We start from the raw sequence: 22,385 nt of genomic DNA on the forward strand, positions 1-22,385 counted from the left end.
TTCTCTTATACTTGTGGCCCTTGAAAGTTTCCTCATTAAATTTGAGTAACATAACTTTGGACGTAACTTCTAGTCTGAAGAATTTCAACTGCTTGTTCAGTAAAGGAATTTTGCTCTTTTTGCTCATGTATGACCCTTAATTCTTGTGTTGCTTTCATTTGGTTTCCTGTTAAAATACTAAGTTATGCAAATAGCACAGGAAGTTGTGTATTAAAGGAATAGTTCAACATTTAGGGAAATACACTTTATGATTTAGATGAGAAGATGATACCACTCCAACATCTGTCTGTCAAAAATAAAGCAACAGCTATGAGATGGTAGTACTCGGAACTCGGAAGCCAGCGCTGGGAATGACTTCACACCCGAGTTGAATGCCTTCCATTTACAAGACGGATTTTTCATTATGGGGATAGCTCTAGCTATGTTAGCCATTGTTAGCAATACCCAGTTGATTACAACTCATTAATAAAGGTTGGACAGGACTGTGTGTGTGTGTGTGTGTGTGTGTGTGTGTGTGTGTGTGAAATGCGAGGTCAGGGGCGTGTGTTTTCCACTTTGACTTTGTTTTACACTTGTTTTTGTTTTTGTTTTTTTAGATCAACTTTTTATTGTTTTTTTTTATATGCATACATACATATAGAACAGAGATTTACACTTGTTTTGAACATAAATAAACAAAAAAAATGTTATAAGTGAGCTTATATTTTAGTTAGTTTTAGGCCTATTTTGCTACCTTGACAGATACAGTCTGTTTCCAGTCTTTATGCTAAGCTAACCGTTAAGTGCTTTATGCTGTGTTCGATTTTCCTCGGAAGTTGGAGATCGGAACTGGGAATGACGTCACACCTCAGTTGACCATGAGGTTGGGGGTGTCTAGCCAGGTTAGCCATTGTTAGCAATATACCAGTTGATAACAATGCATTATGCTGTATTTTGCGCATACAAACACTGTAGCAACATGTCCACAGACGGAAGATGGTCAGTACTGTGTGTACAACCGATTTAAAGAGACACAAATAAGACAGAAGTGCTAAGGTTTTCTCTACTGTTGATGCTCACAACAGCCATGTTGGATTGTCAGGTCGGGGTTGGTCAGGTTCTCCTGTCTTTCCGAGTCGGAAATCCGACTTCAGGTGTCTTTCCTGTTAAAATTTCTGACTAGGAACTCAGAAATTTCAACTTCCCAGTTCAACTGGAACGCACTCATTGTACTGAGTTTTATGCATACTTGTATCTAACTCTGGGCAAGAAAGCAAAACTATTCTTTTAATTGAGCTCCAAGAATTATGCAAGGACTGATCAACTTTGCTTCAGGAGGTCCGCATTATTTTGGGTTAAGACTGAACGAAAATCAAAATATCCAGATTGCAACTATGCTTGTTTTTTACATTACAAACTAAATGAGGTCTGTGTTTTATCAATTTCTTTTTTGTTTCTGTTGTTTCATGGATGCATTCAATAAACCACCAGGCCTAATTGCTAACAGGTTGGCCACACACTCCTCTCTGCATTGACAGTCTCTCTACTTTATGGCGCTCTAAAGAAACCGCAAACAGACTATGAAAAACTGTGCAGCCTGTGGCTCTCCTCTTCAGTCATGTTATTACCACCCAGCCATTTTCAGCATACAATGGCCTGGGTGGATCCATGTGGTTGCTGTTGAATTAACTGGTTCTCCATTTAATGACAGATTCTGCACATCATTGGACAGATAAATGCCACTTGTCCGCTATCAGTTCTTCTTTGTCTCAGTCTGTGTTTTTTGTGTCGGCTTGAGGAGATTACAGACCTATATTCTCCATCCAAGCCTGAATGATGACCTCATGGGGCTAACAGCTGCCATCACCATTCTCGCAGGAGTTAATAGGAACAGTATGTAGCCTCTGGAAAGGACTACCTCTCTCTCTTTTCCCCTCCTTCTTTCTCTTTCTGTCCCCATTATTTAAATGTTAGAGAACCAGCTAACTAACATCATTTTGCCTTCATTATTTATTTGTGTATTTTATTTATTTACTCATTTTAAAGCTGCATCACAAATAGCCTACAAATGCAGTATTGTGTAATCTTACAGTCCCTTGAAAAGTTTAAAATCTTTAATCGACTATGATCAGGTTCTTAAAAACATTTTCTTCCAATGTCTTTTTATGGTTGAATAGAAGAAACACTTTGGTTTTGTTTTCGATCCTCACTGGTTCAAAACTACAGATTATTTGCATGTAAATTAAAAACTTTTCGTGTATACATGATATTCTAAACTGCCTGCAGTCATTTTGTAAAAGCAGGTGTCAGGATTTTACAAATAGAGGATTATATCTCTCTCCATGGAGCACAACGCTTCACTTGCTTCAGTCATAACACTAGAAATCTGGAGCTATTTTTATTCCTCTGTTGTCTCCTAACTGCTGCTTCCCTCGCCTCATTTCTTGTCAGAGCGACTGTGGAATCTATTTTGTTGGCTGATGACTGTTTATTCTCATGGTACACTCTGCATCCAATCTGATATATTTCTGTGTGTTTTCAGCAGTGTTTCCAGCAGCAGACCTGCACTGGAATGCCTTGTGTAATGTGTGAGCCATATGACAGTTATTTATCACACGACAGTGCGTTTACGCACCCACTATCTGGGCTTTGAATCAGACCATAGTCTGAACACCAGAGAGGAGAGAATTTTCTGTTTGGTTCTTGAAATAAAACAGCAGCTTCGGGACAAAACTGGATGGATTGCCATTAAATGATGTGCAGATATTCATGTTCCCCAGAGGATGAATCCAACTAAGTTTGGTGATCCCCTGACTTTCCCATTAGCACCGATATGAGGTTGACTTTTATTGTTTTGACTGACATATCTCCAGAACTATTTCATAGATTGCTATTACATTTGGTTCAGGCTTTCATGTTCTTCTCATGATACATTTTAATTGCTTTGATCATCACTTAACTTTTTATCTATGCGATCATCAGGTAAAATTTTCAATTTGTCCAATACTTTGGTGTATGGCTAAATACCTGCAAAATGAACCATGCTTTGTGTTTAGCGCTAATAAGTAAATGTTAGCATGCTAACACTCCAAACTCAGTGGCCCAAATCTGATTTTTGCTCTTATGTAACTCAGATTGTGTTTTTTTCATAACAGTGTGAACAGCATAACTTTCTGAACAGATACAATGGAATTCATGCAACTTTACTTACTTTACATATGTCAGTCTAGAGCGACTTTTGTCACAAATCCGTGGCGGGAGTCACCCTCTTCACAATCCCACCGCTGCGGCTGTGGCTCCGCATCCACACACCTCCGTACAGAAGAAGCAGTCATTGCTCCATTAAAAGCCATAATAATAAATGTGGCTCTCTTTCTCTTCTCGTATTTTAAGATCTGGATACAGCGTTAGAGGCAGAGCCTCGTTCATTCCTATGAGAGTTGCACAGTGGCACATACCCCCAAAAAGTTTCTAAGCTTCCAGGTATTCTTCCGTGATATGCGGCCCACTGAAAATGCACAGTAGTGTTTCTCCCGCTGGCTGTGGTGGGAATGCTAAGGATTATACCTGCTAAACATCAGCATGTAAGCATTGTCATTGTGAGCATGTTAGCGTGCTAGCATGGCTGTAGACTCTTGTTTTTTTGTTAAGATTATTTTTTTGGGGCTTTTCCCTTTATTTGAAAGTGGATAGACATGAAAGGGGGAGAGAGACGGGGGATGACACGCAGCAAAGGGAAGCAGGTCGGATTCAAACCCTGCGCCGCTGCAGGACTCAGCCAACATGGGGCGAACGCTCTTACTGGGTGAGCTAGAGGCTGCCCCTAGACTCTTGTTTTAAAGACTAATTGAACACAAGACCTTATGAAAAGCCATTTTTAATATACATAGAAAATAATCACTTCTTAAATGGCCAAACTAACTAAAATATTATACCAAAAATCTTTTTCTTATCAAAAAGTACAGTATAAACGATTAAAATAAATATTAATTTGATTTGTTTGACTGCTGATGGAAAAGCAGACTAATACACAAGCTTTGACAGAGGATAGCGATAAATCAACATTTCACACCACAGTGGCATTAGACCAACGACGATGGCAGCTATTAAGAGTGCTGATTACAAATGTCCCACTTTCCAGCTTGTTTTTTCTCCAGCGTGTCGAGGAAACAATGTTCTTTACAAAGTACATTAGTTATACTGCATCTTGGATGAAAATGAGCTCTTGTGTGAAGTCCGCTGGAAAGTCCATGGCTTTCAAATTGATGGGGAAATAACTGATCCACATTTCAACACTGTAATCTTGCTTTGTAACAATTGGCATTACAAGAAAACTGCATTTACACAGAAATATGCAAAAGTAATAATTAATCTGTGAAGTGAGAACATCTGATCATTATACAAAAGAAAGACGGTATAAAAGAATATATTTATATATTTTACATACTGAAGTGATGGCACTTGTATATATTGGTGGTTTATATACAGATTAGTTTTAGGTAGTAATGCAGCTGAAGTTAAGAGTCATTAAAGTGAGCCTACAGGCAGCATCTGAAAGCCAGATATCAAAAATTATTCATCTCTCCTGAGTGTCTGATGATGTTTCTTGACCATCACACATGTTGGCCATTATCATATGGAGGAAGAGTGAAAGAAAGCTGCCAGGAAACAATGTCCATCAATGACTTCAGGCTTGATTCGTGAACAGTGTCTCTAATAAACACAGAACCCGCTACACAACACAGATCCTAGCACCAGTAACACCAGCTGTGCCAGTCGCGCTGTCCCACTGGCTGCTAACTGGACTTGCTTGCTGTTAAAACCTGAACCATAGTGACGTGAAAGCTGTGTGTGTCCCCCACTGCAAAGCACCATGGGAGCCTGAAAGGAAGTGGGCCTCCTCTGTGGTCGGTCTGGACTGGACCCGTCAGCCGGCCTCTCTCCGATGAACAGCAGTGGGTGTTTCCTGTGATCCAGCTCAGTCTTGAAGAGCTCATACTCCTTATGTGGCAGCTTGATGCCCAGCAGGGTGCACCCATCTGTGGGGGTCAAGTCCTGCTCCACCCCGACCTCCCAGCCTCCTGCCCGACCACACTTTCCGGGCCTTGTCCCATTCAGCAACTTCGCTGTGGGCTCCTCCACAGCTGTGACTCTCACCTGGGTAACCTTAAAAACAAACTCAGTGGCTCCTGAGACTTTGGCGGAGGGGTTTCCCTGAGCGTAGTGGCCTGAGGCTCTCAGATTGAAGGTGGGCTGAGAGCAGGCAGGGTCCGAGTAGTGCCGGTAGACACCTTCCCATGTGTGTTGGTCAGGATTAAAGGAGAATTCTCGGGTGAGGAAGAGGACGTTGGGACGGGTTTCGCAGCGCTGGCTGACCCAGCGGCCAGCCAGAGACAGAGGAGCTGCAAGGCTGCGGGGCAACACCGGGGGGCGCTGTTCTGAGGAGCGGTACACCAGGGCGCACACAGGGCAAGGGTGGATGTGATGCTGCAAAGAGTAAGGGAGAGGTGAGACAATGTGATTTAGGAATGCACCTAATGATTATTTTCATTATCATTTAAGTTAATGATTTGAAAAAAAAAAAAAAAAGATTTACTAGTCACTTATAAGATGTCAGAAAATTGTGATCAATGAACATTTGCCAGAGCCAAAGACAATGTCCGGTTTTGTTAAGGAAATAGTCCAAAACAGAGTCATTATGATAGTAACCAGTGACCAGCAACACCTTATCTATCTATCAAAACTGTTGCTTACTAAATGCTAAACTTATTATTTGAGCTGTCATGTGTTTTGCTTCAACATTACAGTGATCAAATTGATTGTTTTTGCCTTGATCCTTGAATCGTTTGCAGTATAGTCCTATAGTATAGTAGGGAGGGAGACTGAACATTTACCACACTCCCTGAGTGTAATAACATTTGAAGTTGGGCTTGAAGATTCATTATTGACCTTAAAGACAGGCAAAGTGCTGTTGGGCAAAGCACTGCAATCCCAACTGCTTTACTGTTAAGATGCTAACAGTACAATATGTTTGTAGCACCCCTGCCTGGCCTGACAATTAATCGTTCACACTTCTTGTCTGTTCAGCTCTCTCTGGTAAATAAAAACACAGTCATGTCTCACCATGGTGTTCTGAAGTGGCTGTTGGTACCCTGTCGGTCTGTATTGAGTCCTCTGTGTCCAGTCAGTGTGAATATCCCCTAAGAGCAGCTCCTGGACCTTCCCTCCATGGCTGTGGTGCTGCGTCTCCACCCGTATCAGTCCCATCTCCATCATGGAGAAGCCCAGCGCTGCCAGACATCCCCTCCCTGCCCGGGTGTTGTACAGCTCATATGGCTTCCCCAGCGCCAGGGTCAGACCTACACAGGTCGGAGGAGGCCTGGAGGCCAGCCTCTGCTTGGCTGCCAGGCTGTGGACCACAATGCCCACCTTGCTGAGATGGTGTTCAGCTTCGGTGCCCCCGCGGGTGATCCAGGACGCCTGACGCAGACGAAGCTTCCCCCTAATAATCAGGGAGTAGGTCGGGTCCTCGCAGCCGCTGTCTGTGTAGTAGTGCTGCAGGGCCTGGAAGTGACGGCTGGGGTGGAAGGTGTAGGAGCGGGTGAGGAACTCTGGACCGGGCCGAACTTCACATCTGAACACAGAGGAATTAAATGGTTAGAATGAGGTAAGACTAGTGATTATTTGTGCCATGAATAGATTTCAGACAGTAGTGAACAGGCATAAGTCTTTAAGTCTTTTGGGGGAACATCTCGCTCAAGTCTCAAGTCAAGTTACAAGTCTTTGTAAGCAAAAAGCTACATGTATTTCAGGTCTCTGAACATTTTTTTCTTTCAAAGCTGTTAAACTGATCTAAATCTAAATAATTTTCTATGATTTTTTGGGGCAGCTGAAACATGCTGTAAACACAAAACTGACAAACTGATATTATCACCTTAAAGAGATGAAAAGGCAAACTTATTAACAAACAGTTGCTTATTTACACATCAAGCAGTTATGGAGCAACAATAGTATTCAGTTGGAGCCTTGTAGGTAACATGTAAGTCCAACGTTCAGTCTCTTTTAGCTCTGTTTTTGGTCTCCACCAACATATTTGGCTATTTAGCTGCTAAATGTTTGACTATGTTCACCAGCTAGTCACTAACTGTTTCTGTCTGTCGTTTGGTGCTGAGCAGGTTTTTAGAGCTGAAAACAGCTGCATGCTGCTGCTGGAAACAATACTGATAAAAGTAGTAAGAGTGAACCAAAACAGTAAAGTTATGGGCCTGAAAAACAAATCAATGAGCTCAAAAAAACTATAAAGCTTCTCTGTGGGTTTGTCTCTAAAAGTAAGTCCTTTAACACACAAGTAGTGATGTGAGCCATTGTTGATTGAAAGATATTTTTTATAGCAACTTTAGTATTGCTATATTGGTATTCATGGTGTGGGATTTTTTTAAATTGTGCTTCCGGGATTTGAAAACCAAGTCATTTCTGTGATTCAAGTCCGACTGATGTCCACATCTCAAGCCTACAAATCTGGCATATCTGCTTCAATTCAAATTGTGGAAAATGATGACTATCTTTTAATGTCATTAATCTACAAAGGACAAAACAGTACATGAAAAGACAAAGTGAATAACGTACAGAAGGGTGATGAATTAAAGAAAATACAACAACATGAAGGGTCTCATTAAGCTTCACTGATGTACCTTGTTGACACCCATGTGCCGTCCAGTCTTGGGGGGATGTCTGCTGTGATCCTCACTCTGTCCTGTAGGTGGCGATACTGACAGTCCTGCTCCCACTGCAGGCTCTCACTGTGGTTGGAGGAGGAAGTGAAGGAGCCTGTGGGCACCTCCCATAGTTTACTCCCTGTTCCAGCCACAAACACAGCTACAGAGGAAGAGAAAGTCAGTAAACAATAAACACAGAGGCTCTATTACACTGTATTTAGATTTCCAGGCTGATTTTAGGTGGATGTGGGAAATAGGAACACCAGAATGATTCAGTTCAGAGATGATTATCCTCTGAAAATAAAGGGAACAGATAATAGCCATGAGGGAATATTCACATCTTCTCTCTGTTAATTTGAACACAATTCTGGTTGACTGCAAGCTGCCCTAGCTGCAAGCAAGGGCTGTAATTTTGGTAAATTTTCCATGTAATGAGTGGTGAGCGGGTGCTATAGAAACCATACATAGCTGTGAATCAGGACGTTGGCCACAGTGCAGACAGTTTTGGCTTGTCACTCCAATCAGCCTGCAGCTGCAACACACAGGCCTTGTTTTGGGGGTTTGCTTGGAGGCAGGAGGTGTGTGTGCACGAGTGTATGCTCTTTGTATATGTGCATTTCTATCCTCAAGATAAAGCAAACAGTGGGTCTCTGACAGCAGCAGGCCGGCCGGCCAAACACGTCAATTCAATGACGAATGTTCGCACTTGAGTTTTCCCAAACACTGACAGTTGAGTTCATCGAAATGAAGGCATTATTCACGCTATAACATTTATTGATATGACAAGTGCACATCTGCAGTCTGTCTGCCTGTAGTTGGTCATAACTGCACTTTCTGCTTTTGCTGTTGCACAGAGATGTCTGGTTTCAGTTGAGACAAAGAGGATTTTCTGATTGCACCCTCATGGTTGCAACATGAGGAAACCCACTGGGGTTTGTGTGTGTGTGTGTGTGTGTGTGTGTGTGTGTGTGTGTGTGTGTGTGTGTGTGTGTGTATGTATGTGTGTGTGTGTGTGTGTGTGTGTGTGTGTGTGTGTGTGTGTGTGTGTGTGTGTGTGTGTGTGTGTGAAAACGATGGCTTCAGTTTCATCCTCCCAAAACAAATGTCAAAAAGCAAAGGGGGATGAGTTCTCAAAGACGCCTCCATCTCCTGTTTTCTCTCTGACTTAAACCTCTTGTTTTTCCTCTAACACTTATCCACTCACTTTTATTCTTAATGGTGAATTGTTGTTTTCACAAATCAGTTTTTGTGTGGATTAAACAAAATAGATATAAAGTGTTAATTAGTGAGCTTTAGATGTGCTGGAAGGCGTATTTTGTTACCTTTGGACAGAGCCAGGCTAGCTGTATTCCCCCTGTTTCCAGTGTTTATGTTTAGCCAAAATAACAAGCTGCTGACTGTAGCCTTATATTTAACAGACAAATATGAGAGTGGTATCAATCTTCTCATCTAACTCTCTGCCATAGGAGTATTCCAGAAACTTTAACTTTAAGTCAGCGTATCCAGCTTGCTTTTTCCTCTATTTCCCTTTTTCCTTCTCTCTCATTCTCTCTTGCTTCCCTTTATTCTCACAGCTCTGGCATTCTTACTCTCACTTTCTCAACTTTCCTCAGGGTCATCTGTGGTAGACAGCTTTATGGTTGTAATCTCACTCCACTTTTCTCTCGTTTGACTTTAGATGCACTTGGGGAGAACATCACCTGTCGAGCCTCAAGTTGAGCTGGGAGTTAGTTGTTGAGCCACAGATCAGCTTGTTCTCTTATGACTGAGCAGATGGAGCTGAAGGAAAATGGGACTTTGAATGGAAAGTGTGTGATGTTGTTTTTTTTTTTTCGACAAAAGGTTCCAAGATGTGTATGAGCATGTGATGGCGGCTGACTGATCGGCGTTTATTAACCTTGTTAGTGTCAGAGGGAGGGAGGATATTTTTTGTTCCCCCCACTCTTGGAATGCTTCCCATATGCTGACCACAACCACAGACATGTGTTCAGTGCAGTCATTTCCTAGCATCCTTCCACCTGACACACACACACACACACACACACACACACACACACACACACACACACACACACACACCACACACACACACACACACACACACACACACACACACACACACACACACACACACACACACACACACACATAGTATAGTTTCACTATTTTTGTGGGGACCCGTCATTGACATAATGCATTCCCTAGCTCCTTACCCTAACCTTAACCATCACAACTAAATGCCTAAACTTAACCCTTACCCTCACCCTAACCATAACCTAACCCTAATCCTAAAACCAAGTCTTAACCCTCAAACAGCCCTTTGAAGTTGTGGGGTCCAGCATTTTGGCCCCACAAAGCTGTCCGGACCCCACAAGTATACTGTATTCCCGGTTTTTGGACCCCACGAATATAGTTAAACAAGAACACACACACACACACACACACACACACACACACACACACACACACACACACAGTTTGGATAGTTTGAAATATAAAGAGACACACAGACCACAAAACTAGATTCAAGCTCAAGGCACATTTCTTCTCCTTTAAGCTGCCTGTCAATTTGTTGATATGATTAATACATTTTTTTCATGTCACAGGCATTGAAACATGTTTGCAATTTTCCCCATGCGCCAATGTGTTTGTTTATGCTCCATGTCACTGCAGCTGGCGAGGGAACTCGGTCAGTCGGACCCAGCTGCGTTCCCACGGGAGAGCTCGGAGCACAAATACTAATCAGGATTAATTAATTTCCATTGCTCCTTGCAAGTCATCCAATCGGTCTGTTTTGTGTTATCCAGCCTTTGAGCTGCATGCAACATGTTGCTGAAGTGGTTACTCACACACAGTGCAATGAATGGACAGAGAGACAATAGTTGCAATATGTGACGTGGAGTCATTTGGGTTGATATATTTGAGTTTCTGTGTTTGCCAAAGCATTTCTATAGTGTTTCTTGAGGTCACTTGTCATTCAGCCCCTTTTCCTCTCTTGGATCTCATTCCAGTTGGGCATATGGTTGCATTTACTAAAAGAGTACTCATAAAAGCAGAGCTTAGTAAAAACAAAATTGTTCATTGTGGGGTTTTAAGTATTCTTCTACAAAAGAGCATATTCCAACCACAAGTGAGGCGATGTTGTAATACATATGATAATATCCAACCCCCATCTTAATTTGGAGGAGAGGGGGGGCTATTTTAGTTGATTCACTTCCTACATAGGCAGTCAGATATCATTAGTTTTACCCTGCAATGGTTCCCACTGATTTATTGTTCCACTATGGCCCCTAACTCCCCCTGATGCAGTCTGCAACCCCCTTCCACAGTATAGAGCTCGGTGCATCTTTCAGAGACAGATTTCATATATTTTTACCCATAAAACTCACTATAAAACTGATTTAACTGCTGCGAATAGTTACATTTATGTTATAGTTGGATTATACACTCAGTTACCAGTTTATTAGATACACAAAGCTAAAACTTTGCCTAGAAAAAAATGTAATAAAATGCTGTTTCTTATAATTATGCTGGTGTCAAACATGAAAGCTCATTACAATACAGTAATCCAACTAATCAGGGACATCAGTGAGGTTTTTGGTGAAAGTGACAGCAGCTATGGGCTTCCTACAGCCTCATAACTAAAAGATAACACAGGCGAAAATTGATGAAGTGCAACAGCAAACATTTACCCAAATTAATTATTACTTTAACTCATATTTTTACTTTAGGTCAAACCATGTCACTAACCTCCATGACTTAATATGGGTTAAGGGTCAACACATAGCATGTGGTTAGTTCACTGAAGCATTACAGCCAATAAATGACACAGGCTCTTCCCACGTTAAAGGATATGTTTATATATTTTCTGTCTGACTTTCAGTCTGTGCTCATATGAACATTGAAACATTTTTTTCTTGCTATAATCACTCCTGTTTAAACTGGCCATTATAACATCTCTTTCTAATGTGCATACAGTGTAAGAGATGGGGGACAAAATCCAAAGTCATTGTTTTGTGCAAAAATGTGTTAAAAAAGTTAAATCAAAAGGGCATTTTGAAGTCTTGTTAGTATGAAATTCCCTCTTTGGGTTACTATCCCTCTGCTGCAGCTCAACAGAGAAACACTGCTTGGGAAACACAAAGAGGACATTTTGCACTAAAAAGACTTTGGAAGATACTCACTTGATTCAACTAACTCAGACTGAAGCCTCACATTAGCTTCAAACAAACTTTGGAATACATGTTTGCACAGAAGGAGGACTGTGGATTTTATCCCCCATTACTTATGTCGGAAACTCATTAGGAAAGGATCTCTTAATGGTCAGTATTAAGACGAGGAAAAGCCTGTTTCTATGCTCATGTGGGCACCTGGCTGTTGTTTTAAATGTGAACCTATACAAACTCCTTGGAGAATGTTACCAACCAACCTTTGATGCAAAGAATGGTTACAACCAATTGTGATAGCTTATTTTGCTCATAATGGTCATGGATATTATTATAATATGTAATATGTTGATTGACAGCGAAATAGACCAATCAGATTAAGTGCAAGCCTCACTTAAACAGTGGACAGGAAGCCATTTTTCTTCTATTTTTTTATTTTTATTAAAGCCACTTTTTCTCTCTGCCTTCCTGCTCTGCAGCAGTAAACCTGATGTCATCGTCAGTGCAGCTGAACAACACACACTTGAGGCAGAGACAACACACATCCCCCATTTGTCCTCACGCAGTATTGCGACTATGCCACAAGGGGTCACCGCAGCAGCCTTTGACGTGCGTGTGGTCTGGGCGGTCAGTCTGTCATCACATCCAACCCTGCCGCCGCTGCTGGCCCTCCCTTCAGCTGACTGATGAGTGGCCAAAGTAATCTACCTGTCTTTGAGCTCCCATATTCATCCTGTTTACACACACACACACACACACACACACACACACACACACACACACACACACACACACACACACACACACACACACACACACACACACACACATGCTTGCACGCACGTTCACAAAAACACACTGCACACATTGATTTACAGTACACTGCAGAAGGGGTAGGCTCTACCATTTATAAAGGACCTCCAGGCTACACTCTGTTTGTTTGTTTGCATTTGTGATTACGGTTTGGCAGCCTTCGCTCTCCTCTCTCATGTCTCATCCGCAGCGCCAATGTCAAAATACAGTTTTATGTACTTCTTTATTTGGAGCTATCCTGGAAAAACAAGAACCAGATCCTGGCACTTTTGATTCAGGGCTTGCAGCAAGAATCAAGTGCTTGACGTTTAAGTCAACCCTGCGCCTCATTCATTAGAGAGAGACGCCTTTGTCTGCTTCTTAACTGCTTCTATTAAGGCTTTAAACGGAGAATCCTTAAACCTGCCAAAGTGGAGTCAGTAAAGGTGAAGATTTTTTTTTTGTTGGTGCACTGAAATGATGGCAAAGCAGCACCAATCCCTCCATGTTCTAGTAGTTTAACTACTTCCTCATGTGTTTCTTACTTTTTTACTATATCCTCATCCTATTTCTTTCAGTGTGGTTACCCCCAGTGTCCTGTAAAGCACTTTCTCGTCTTTTATTCACTGAGTACTGTAAGACAAAACCCTCGAAACTGTCCCTGAAGTGCCCGTTGCCCTCCTGGCCCACCTCCCCCTCCACTGATTACTGCTCCCCTCCCCTGATGAAAAAGCCATGATGTTTACGGCTCATTTCTCCTGGATGGATTTCAGATTTCTCCCTCCTTTTTTTCTCGTCTTTGTTTAGTTTTTTTCTCTCTCTGTGTGTCTGTCAGTTGTTGATGAGGTGAATGAAGTTGGTCAGGAGAAAGAAGGGGTTGGAGGAGGGTCGGGTGAGGCTTCTTCATAAACTGGGATGACAAGATTAGTGAGGTGCATGTATGGGGATTTCTGTGCGTGATTCTTCAGTAGCTGTGAGATCCTGCTCATTCAACATATTTAGGTGACTGCTGCACATTATTCACAGCTAACAGCTGCTTTTTCAGTCACTGAGCTGTCCTCCAGAGCTTGGATAGGTGTTATAAGACAGTGATTCCCAACTTTATTGGCCTTGTGACCCCGTACAAGGAAGGACTGTCTACTTGCAACCCCTCGTCACAAGTTGTGTATGTTGATTGATTTGTATTAACCTGGACAAAGTTTGGCACAAAAGACTATTTAGATCATTTCTCTCTCTTGTGATGGTGGACCAGTTCAGGACAGCTCTATTGTTCTACAATAACAATTTACAAGTTACTTCAAATGTAATCAATTACTCATTGCCAAATTCATTATATTACTAATTACAAAGCAGCAAAAGTAATTAAGTAACATTTGTCTTTACTTTTGTTACTGAACCAGCTTCATCAAAAGTGTCTTTAAACAGTTCCAAAGCCTCCACGGGTCACATATTCTGTATTTAACAACACATTGTGGTTTAACAAGCAGCCAGTTTACTGTTTTGCCAAACATTAACAGCTATCGTTAGCTTAGCCCCATTGACTGACCCCATGCAGCACTCCAGAGAAGTCCTCTCCCCAAATGAAGACTCACCAACTGAATGTAGACAAGGCAGGTGGAGGCTAACAGCCTCCCCACTCCTCCAGCCCCTGCGCCAAGCTAACACATCTCACAGCAGTAGAAATTGATATCAACCCTCCAGCAAACTTTTGGCAAAGTTCCCCTTAACACTTTTTGGGCTGTCTGAGACAAAAGTTGACAATTGTGAGAGAAACATTGCTGTCAGTTACCAAAATGGTGGTCCTAGATCACGCAGTGAGAAACACTGGCGACCAAAGACAGGCTGCATCTGAAATTTGGCAGCAATGTGACTGCTGCAACAACCCACATCTTCCAACCAACCAATCAGAATACGACATGAAATGATGCAGAATAGTACACTGATCGGTGCAACATTTAGTAAGTGGCATTTTTTAAATAAAATTTAGGTTGAAAAAAACCACATGCACCCTAACACCCACCCAAACTAAAACAATAAAGGCAAAATGAAAAATACGTTTTTAGGACTTTGGTAAAGAAGAAAACCTGCATTGATTGATCTGATGACATGTCTCTGCTGTGTGACATGCAGTGAGCTTAAACAATCGTTGTCTGAAGGCGCCTGAAGACAGCAAAACATGTCGACCCACAAATTGTCAAAATATCGGAAGTGTTACGTAACTGTACTGTAATCATTGAATTTAAAATTGAAATTCCTTACACTACTCGTTGCTAAACAAAAGTAATCACACTACTGTAACACGTTGCAAAGTGATGTGTTACTTCCCAACAGTCAGGGACTAAGAAAGGCAAACAGAAACCATAGCATGGCAAAGCATATTTAAATTTCATTTGCTGCAGTTCCCTCTTTCTGTCTATCTCCCTTCCCTCCTTCCTTGTTGCCGAAGTCAGGCGAAGGTCAGGTTGATTTAGAGGTTTTTCAAAGAACATGAGGTCTGTTGTGTTATTCTAACCCTGAGTCCCCCTTCCTTTTTTTGGGCTTTAACCTCAGCATCTTATAGCGGCCTCCCGGACCAGGAGTCTCCCTCTGTCCCCGGGGCAGCGTATGGACGGCCGCTGTTGTCTTTTCATCACAGTGTAAGCTGGTTAATCCAGCGGCCTCGTTTATTTAGAGAAGGGATCTACAGGGGTTTGCCCAGTGGACACTGCTGCCAGTTGCACTGTGGTTAGCAAACTCTGGCTCCTGTTCACAAAGCAACAACACACACATCGTCCTGCCCTCACCATGAGTAAAACAGCTGCCACATCAAGCTTAATACATCCACCTACTCCTCTAGTTTCTCATCTTTTCATGTGCTGTACCATTGGATTTTGTGCAATTAAACAGTAGAGAGGATTTTTGATTTGAATAGCACCTGATGTGTATTGTGGTGTCTCTTCTTGGTGGACAGCCGAGGCAGCCGAGATGTAGATAGCGGACAAGAGAAGTTGATGGTCCATTGATGTTTTCGAGCTGAAATTACATCGGTTACACCTTAATCTAAAAGCTCGGTTTGGAGACGTTTTAGGGGATCCCGTTGGTGGCTGTTTCACATACTTGGAGACTTTCAAGTTAGAAACTTTTGTCCAAGACTCCACCAGACTTAATCCAAATATTCAATGTGGTCTCTTCCATGTGGCCACTTTTATCTTTCTCAAAAACGTCATCAAGTAAGGCAGAACTCAGAGAACTTTGAGTCTTTGTAGCTTTAAAGTTAAAAAGTTTAGGTTCAAAGGATGAAAACAAGTGAACAGTCAGTTCAAGTACACTGGCTCGGGAAGTTTTCCCCCCACAGAAATGACATTACACCTGTCAAAATCTATCTGAATTTAAATGTTATGGTCCAAATAATTCCACTTTGATATCAGTGTTGTCTCCTTAAATGAATTCCCATTAAATATTTTTGCTCTGTTTGGGCTGTAGAACTGCTCAGCTCCTTCTGACATCTGGTGAGGGCCAGTGACTTAACCTCGCCTGTCTCCTCTACTAGACTTGAGCGGTGAAAAAGAAAACAATCCACAGATACCAGTCTACCACTAAAGCAGCTACAGGGATGGATGAAGGGAGGGAGGGGTGGGGGATGGGGTTGCTGGGTGATGATTATAACTGGGCAGATGCCTCCTCCTGTCTTTCTCCCGCCGCTCATCACCCTAACCAGCCCTGATGGCCCAAATGCTGCGCTTCCGCATAGAGGCTGCAGCGGCTGGACAATCAGCTCTCCACAGCAGCCTGAGGTAAAGTCACTAATGGCTGTCTCCTGTTATTCTAACCATTAACATAATGGCAACATTAGTTCCAGGGCCACGCTTCCCTGCTCCGATGGAACCATTGTTTAAAGGCACCAGCCAGAGCTCTTTTTTAAAGACTCCTCCACTGGCCACAGATCCGACTGATGCTTTGAAGACACACTGGAGAGGGCGAACACAGACCGGCTATTCATAAGTCTAACGTCAGCATAGGTCGTGTTTTTATTTTTCAAAGTGCTGATCCACATGTTGAACTCTGCAAATCATTTGAATTGTGACAAATTACATAATAACTTCCTGGCAATTATGAGGTGTCTGTTATAATCTCTTCCTTTTTTGTCTCTGTGTCCTGCCATATGTTCTTTAAGCTAAAAGTGTTCAGCTGATTTCTCACATGAGAGAACATTTATCTAGTTCTTTTTTTCATATTGGAAAAGCTTTGGATTACAGGCGGAAATCTGCTGCAATCTTTTAAAAGTTATTCCCATACTTAGTAATACAAACCTCTTGGGATTCATAGACCAAGAAGCTTTCTTAAATGAATATTTAAAAACATACTGTATATCCTTGATTTAAACAAAAAAATCTAAATCAGACAAGCTACACCTCAAAAAGACTTTAACACACACACACACACACACACACACACACACACACACACACACACACACACACACACACACACACCCCACTGTCATCCTGCCTGAACTCACCTTGCCACAGCCACAGCAGCCAGACTCCCCTCAACAGGTGACTAAAACGTCCGTTTGACATGTTTCCTGCTTCCGCACACTTCATTCACACACTCCTCAGCTCAGAAAACAAACTTTGATCCTTGGGAAATCCAAGACACAGAGAGGCTCCTGTCAACAAGAGACGATCATGTAGGATATCACCATGACACGAGCACATATATGAACAGTCCAGTAATCCCTCAGATAAAAGTCTGGTCTCCTGTTCAGCCAGCAGGGAGGTTTTTTCCTTTCTTCTTCTTCTTCTTGTTCTTCTTGTTCTTCTACCTCCACTTCTTAGCTCCCATGGTCTGATAAGAAAGTCCTCAGTTGGAACCACACGCTTCATGCAACTTCTCCACACTGGTGCTTTCCTTAAGTGGGGAGAGAGGGAGAGTAAATGCTCTCTCTCTCTCTCTCTCTCTCTCTCTCTCTCTCCCTCCCTCTCTCTAACCCCCCTTCACTCAATCACACCCCATTGCCTTACTACTGTGCAGCTCTGTGGATCTGTTCCACTCGATGCATGTGCAGTGAGTGTGTGCGTGCATGTGAGCAGGAGTATTTTGTGTGGGTGCACTCCTGTCTGGCGCTTATGAGCTGGGAGGAAGGAGTAAGAGAGAGAGAGAGAGAGAGAGAGAGAGAGAGAGAGAGAGAGAGAGAGAGAGAGGTGGAGGGAAGGCTGAGATAGAGAAAGTTTCAAGTGTGTTTGTGTGTGTGGAGGAGGGGGTTTGAGCTTCAAACTTCCTAAAGCGAAGGCTCCGGGGAGCTTTTAGAGCAAGGTGCAAAAGGGCAGTAGTGAATAGGAGTTAACACTGCAGCCACAATGCTGCACCACATCTGATGCTATACCCATATTACAACAACCCAAAATAGAACATATTTTTTCTCACTTACTGTAGTTCTAGTGGTATCTAGCCATGCAGATTGGTTTTGAGATATCCATCTCTGCCTCCACCCCAATAAAATGGAGGTGAATGGAATTTTGTTTGTTGTGCTTACAGCATTAATAAAATATTATACCAGTTTGCGCTCTGCGTTCAGAGGAGAGAATGGTGTGGGATATGTTAGCTTGGCACAGGAGCTGGAGGTGTGACGTGTTAATTACAATCTACAATAAGAGGAAAAATGTGCCTCTTATTTACATTTTGTGTGTTCTTAGCTATAGCTGGCTTGCCAACTTGCTTCATTAATATGCCCACATTCAAAAATCGCCTGGACAGTGAATACCTCTGCTTATTAAGCATAATCTCTCTCTATTTCTACATGTGTTATATACAGAGTATGTGTTGTTGGTGTGGAGGCTTTTGAGCTGTTTAAGATACCTTTGACGGAGCTGATAACAAAAGTAACTAATTGCTGATAAAATAATTTGTTATGCAATTAGTTGAATACTTACTGAACTACTTTTTCAATAAGTAATATTATTTTTTTACATGTTATACACATTTCTCTGACAATTCAGCCCACTAAGACATTTTTGGTCTTTGGATACTTTCTCTTATAGAAGTTAAAGTAAAGTTCTGTTGGTGAACAATGTTTGGTTGCACAGCATGAGTTTGTAATGAGATTGATTAAGTAAAAAAAGAGAAAATCAACATGTCAGAATGTTCCAGTTATTTTGGGACCTAGGTTCTACCAAAGAAAATCAAAACTGTTGACAGTAAGGTCTGTGGTTTATTGAGACAGAGTTATGGGAACACTGTTTCTGGGAAAAGATACTGCAGTTTACTTTTTTAAATGTCATTTTTTAATGCTGTGGAAACCACAAATTAAATTCCATTCACCTCCAATGTAATGTGGTGGAGGTAGAAATCTTAGAGACGAATATCTTGAAACTTTTGCGCATAAAAGTAAGCTTGTATCTGCATTGCTTGATACCTGAATGTAGCTGAGTGGGAAAATGGGGGAACTGACCCTTTAATTCATTAGCAAGACTCAAACCTGCACACATGCAGTTTGCACAAACCCATATCACATCCCATTAGAAAAAGCTCATGCACACACAAACGCTCCAGTCACACTGATTCATAGTCTCTGCGTATACATGTGGTCTGACGGAGCTGTTGACACTGTTGACCGCTGCAGAGGTAAAGAAGGATTTCAAAGTGCCTGCCAAGCGAGAGTTGGCAGCACATGTACAACGGGTGGGCTGACCAGAGCCTTGGCACACAGTCAGGGGTGCGTGCACTCCCGACATGATTACACACAGTAATTTTACCACCGGTGCTGTGTTTTATATGGCAGATTTGTAATGCATCATCTTGCTTATATTAACATTTCTTTGCCAATTGTCAGTTTGCCTAAATCGGTTCTTCCTGAGATGTATGTTCAAAGTTTCTCACAGTCTTTATGCCACGTTCTCAGGGTCACGAAACACCACATGCATCGGTATTATGTGATGATGATTCTGTTTTTTTATTGTTGTTTTTTTCCAGTCTTGGTCTTATTTTTGTATCGGCAATAATATCATTGATCCCTAAGTTAATTGCAGAGATTTGAAAACGATGCAACATCTGTAAAAAGAAGTCTGACAGGTCAAGAAACATGAGTGGTCAGGCAAAGTAAAAATCTTTAAACTAGATTGTGGTTTTGGTTAAATGTCAATACAGTAAACATGTTGTGGCTAATGCTAAATCTGCAGTAATGCTGGTTTCCCTAGTGGACACAACATGCAAGCTGAAAAGTTTTCCAGAAAATAGCAACTGTCGGAGTGAAAGTGTGAAAGGTAAAGTTATTATGAAAGCATATTATCTGAACCACTTGTTGAGATAATCTGGTTAAACTGTTTGTTTAGAGTCTGATTATGTTTTGCTCTGTCAGGCAACAAAAGTTTTAATAAACCAGAATGATCCTTTAAAGCTAAACATAGGAAACAACAACACTCCTTCTTTGGTGTCTCTTTCTCCGGACGGTCCAATCCTCGCTGCCAGTCGTCACAGCTATTATTTTGGGAGAGCCTAATGTGATTGTTGATCAGTGCCTCTGGCTAAGTGATAACTTGCTGTGACAGACCCCACAGAGAGCAAAGAGGATGGAGGACAGACACCACTGATCTCTGATCTCAGATCTGACAGCTGGCTCCCTCAGGAGGACACTGCCTGGGGTGTCAGCGGCTTTGATCCACTCAGGGTCCTCTCAGGAATGCACACAACACACACACACACACACACACACACACACACACACACACACACACACACACACACACACACACACACACATAATGAATGCGCTCAGATGTATATGTAAATGCATGCATACACAATTTTTTTTTATCTCACTTGCTTTTTCCCTTTGCTGTCTCTAATGCACAGACTCACACACACACACACACACACACACACACACACACACACACTGGGCTGGGCCTGCTGGCACACACATACAGGAGCTGGCATGAGTTGCCTAAGAACACACAGTCAACGCTATTTTATAATCAAATGATTTCTCAATCCTGTAACTAATACTCCTCCACTGAGCACGAGCTATCAACCACGGTGGGCTCAGTGCGTGGTGTGTGTTTGCTTGGGCACATATCCTACACGTCAAAACACACACACACACACACACACACACACACACACACACAAATACATACACATGGACTGCATATTCACACTTTAGACTGGGTTCATTCATGCTGGTCATTTTGTGGTGAGGTCGGTTGGATCGAGGCGGTCTCTCGTCACTCTACGAGCTGATAGCGCCCCCAGTCGGGCTGAATATCGATGTGCATTAAACAAAGTCTCTTCTCTTCTGTTCTTTTCTTTGTTCTGAACAGAAGAGAATATATAAGATAAGAGACAAGATGAGAACTGAATAAAGTAGAGAAAAAAGTTTCACAAAGTTAGACTTTTATTGTGACTTACATCAAACCAATAGTCTGCATTTATATAGATGTCTACCTTCACCAGTTGCACAAAGCTGTCTAATTCTTGACTATCCTAAGTAGGACTAATTTGCAATGTATTCTGGGTAAACTAAAGCTTTTCTCAAACTAACTGAGCAACCATGTCAACTCCCTTTACTCCAGCAAAATAGGTTAGCCTTCTCGAACAATTCAACAGTTACATTTTACGGGTAACAAGTGTCAACGAGTGTAAAAATACAAACTGTAGCAGAGCTAGGCTGTTGTGGCTTCTTCTCAATGTGGCAGGGTTCAGTTCATCTGCTAACTTGTCAGTCAGGCTCAGGATAGTGTCCTTGGACAAATTAACAGGCGATGTCTTTACTGCAGATTATTTCAAACAGGTAGACTAACTGCAGCCTCTAAAAATGTTTAACCTTCTTATAACCTGCTCCACAACATTTTTAGCAAACCACAAATTATGAGCTGTGTTTTCCTCTTTTTTTGTCACTTGGTGCCACTGGTCAACTCATTCTCTACTATGAAAACATGGGTCTCAGTCATAGATGTATTACTGTAAGAAGAACAGGATACTGCGTTCCATTCATTCCAACAAAATCTGAGTCAGTAGAGTCCTTCTCCAGCTGTGCCAGTTGAGAGCATGCACTTTAGAGACTTCCTGTTGGCTTCCTGTAAACATAAATTAGATAAAATAATTTAACCATACGACTCTGCTAGACTTTCTAAATATAACTGGACCAGATTCTGGTAATAAAAAGATTAATTTTGGAGGGTTTGAGCCACACCAAAATTAGCTTGGAGATAGGGGTTTTAGGCTTAAACGTCTTTATTGTGTATTGTGTATTCTTTTGACCTGGTATTAGACTAATTTAAGACCAACATTAATACTGGCCAAACACCACAGATCAGTCTAAAATATCTTTGTAAAACTGGCCCTTGAACAGAGAAAGGATAAGAAAATAACAGAACTGAAATCTTCTGTTCTCTTTTGTTCTCATCAGTTCAGTTGTGTTCTCTCTTGATTTGCTCTCTTCTTCTGGCTTAAAAAAAATAAAATCCTACAGAACAACCTGCTCTCTACTTCCTCTACTGTTGGATAGTGGTGCAGTGTGTCTTTGTGTGTGTGTCGGCTTAACAAACAGGATATGTGCCCGCCTTCCCGACACACAGCCACACACATGCTTAGCCTGCTGCAGATAGGACCCTGCTCTTTCATCATCACGCATTCACATCCCTGCCTCTTATCTGCAAGATGCATAACTCCAAACATACAGCCAGAAAAAAGAAAGACACCCGCATAATTTGCACGTTATTCTTCGCCCTTTGTCCATAACATTTCACTCTGCTGA

The 22,385-nt window shown here is 41.9% G+C and overlaps 1 protein-coding gene across 2 annotated transcripts; it reads right to left on the reverse strand.

Annotated features, from left to right (window-relative positions):
• Nucleotides 1–3,840: 3,840 nt before the first annotated feature.
• apcdd1l (adenomatosis polyposis coli down-regulated 1-like) lies at nt 3,841–17,740 on the reverse strand. Of its 2 annotated transcripts, XM_036002345.1 has the most exons (5): nt 17,406–17,740; nt 17,151–17,347; nt 7,671–7,854; nt 6,103–6,613; nt 3,841–5,466 (listed from the first exon to the last, which is right to left on the reverse strand). In XM_036002345.1, exons 2-5 carry the CDS (start codon nt 17,233–17,235, stop codon nt 4,693–4,695), a joined length of 1,554 nt encoding a protein of 517 aa, XP_035858238.1. In that variant the 5' UTR covers nt 17,236–17,347; nt 17,406–17,740; the 3' UTR covers nt 3,841–4,692. The 2 variants fall into 2 exon arrangements, with proteins under 2 accessions (XP_035858238.1, XP_031157954.1); XM_031302094.2 differs by having other exon boundaries at nt 17,151–17,740.
• Nucleotides 17,741–22,385: the final 4,645 nt, after the last annotated feature.

Source organism: Sander lucioperca, chromosome 6 (genome assembly GCF_008315115.2).
Source record: "Sander lucioperca isolate FBNREF2018 chromosome 6, SLUC_FBN_1.2, whole genome shotgun sequence".
NCBI lineage: Eukaryota > Metazoa > Chordata > Actinopteri > Perciformes > Percidae > Sander > Sander lucioperca.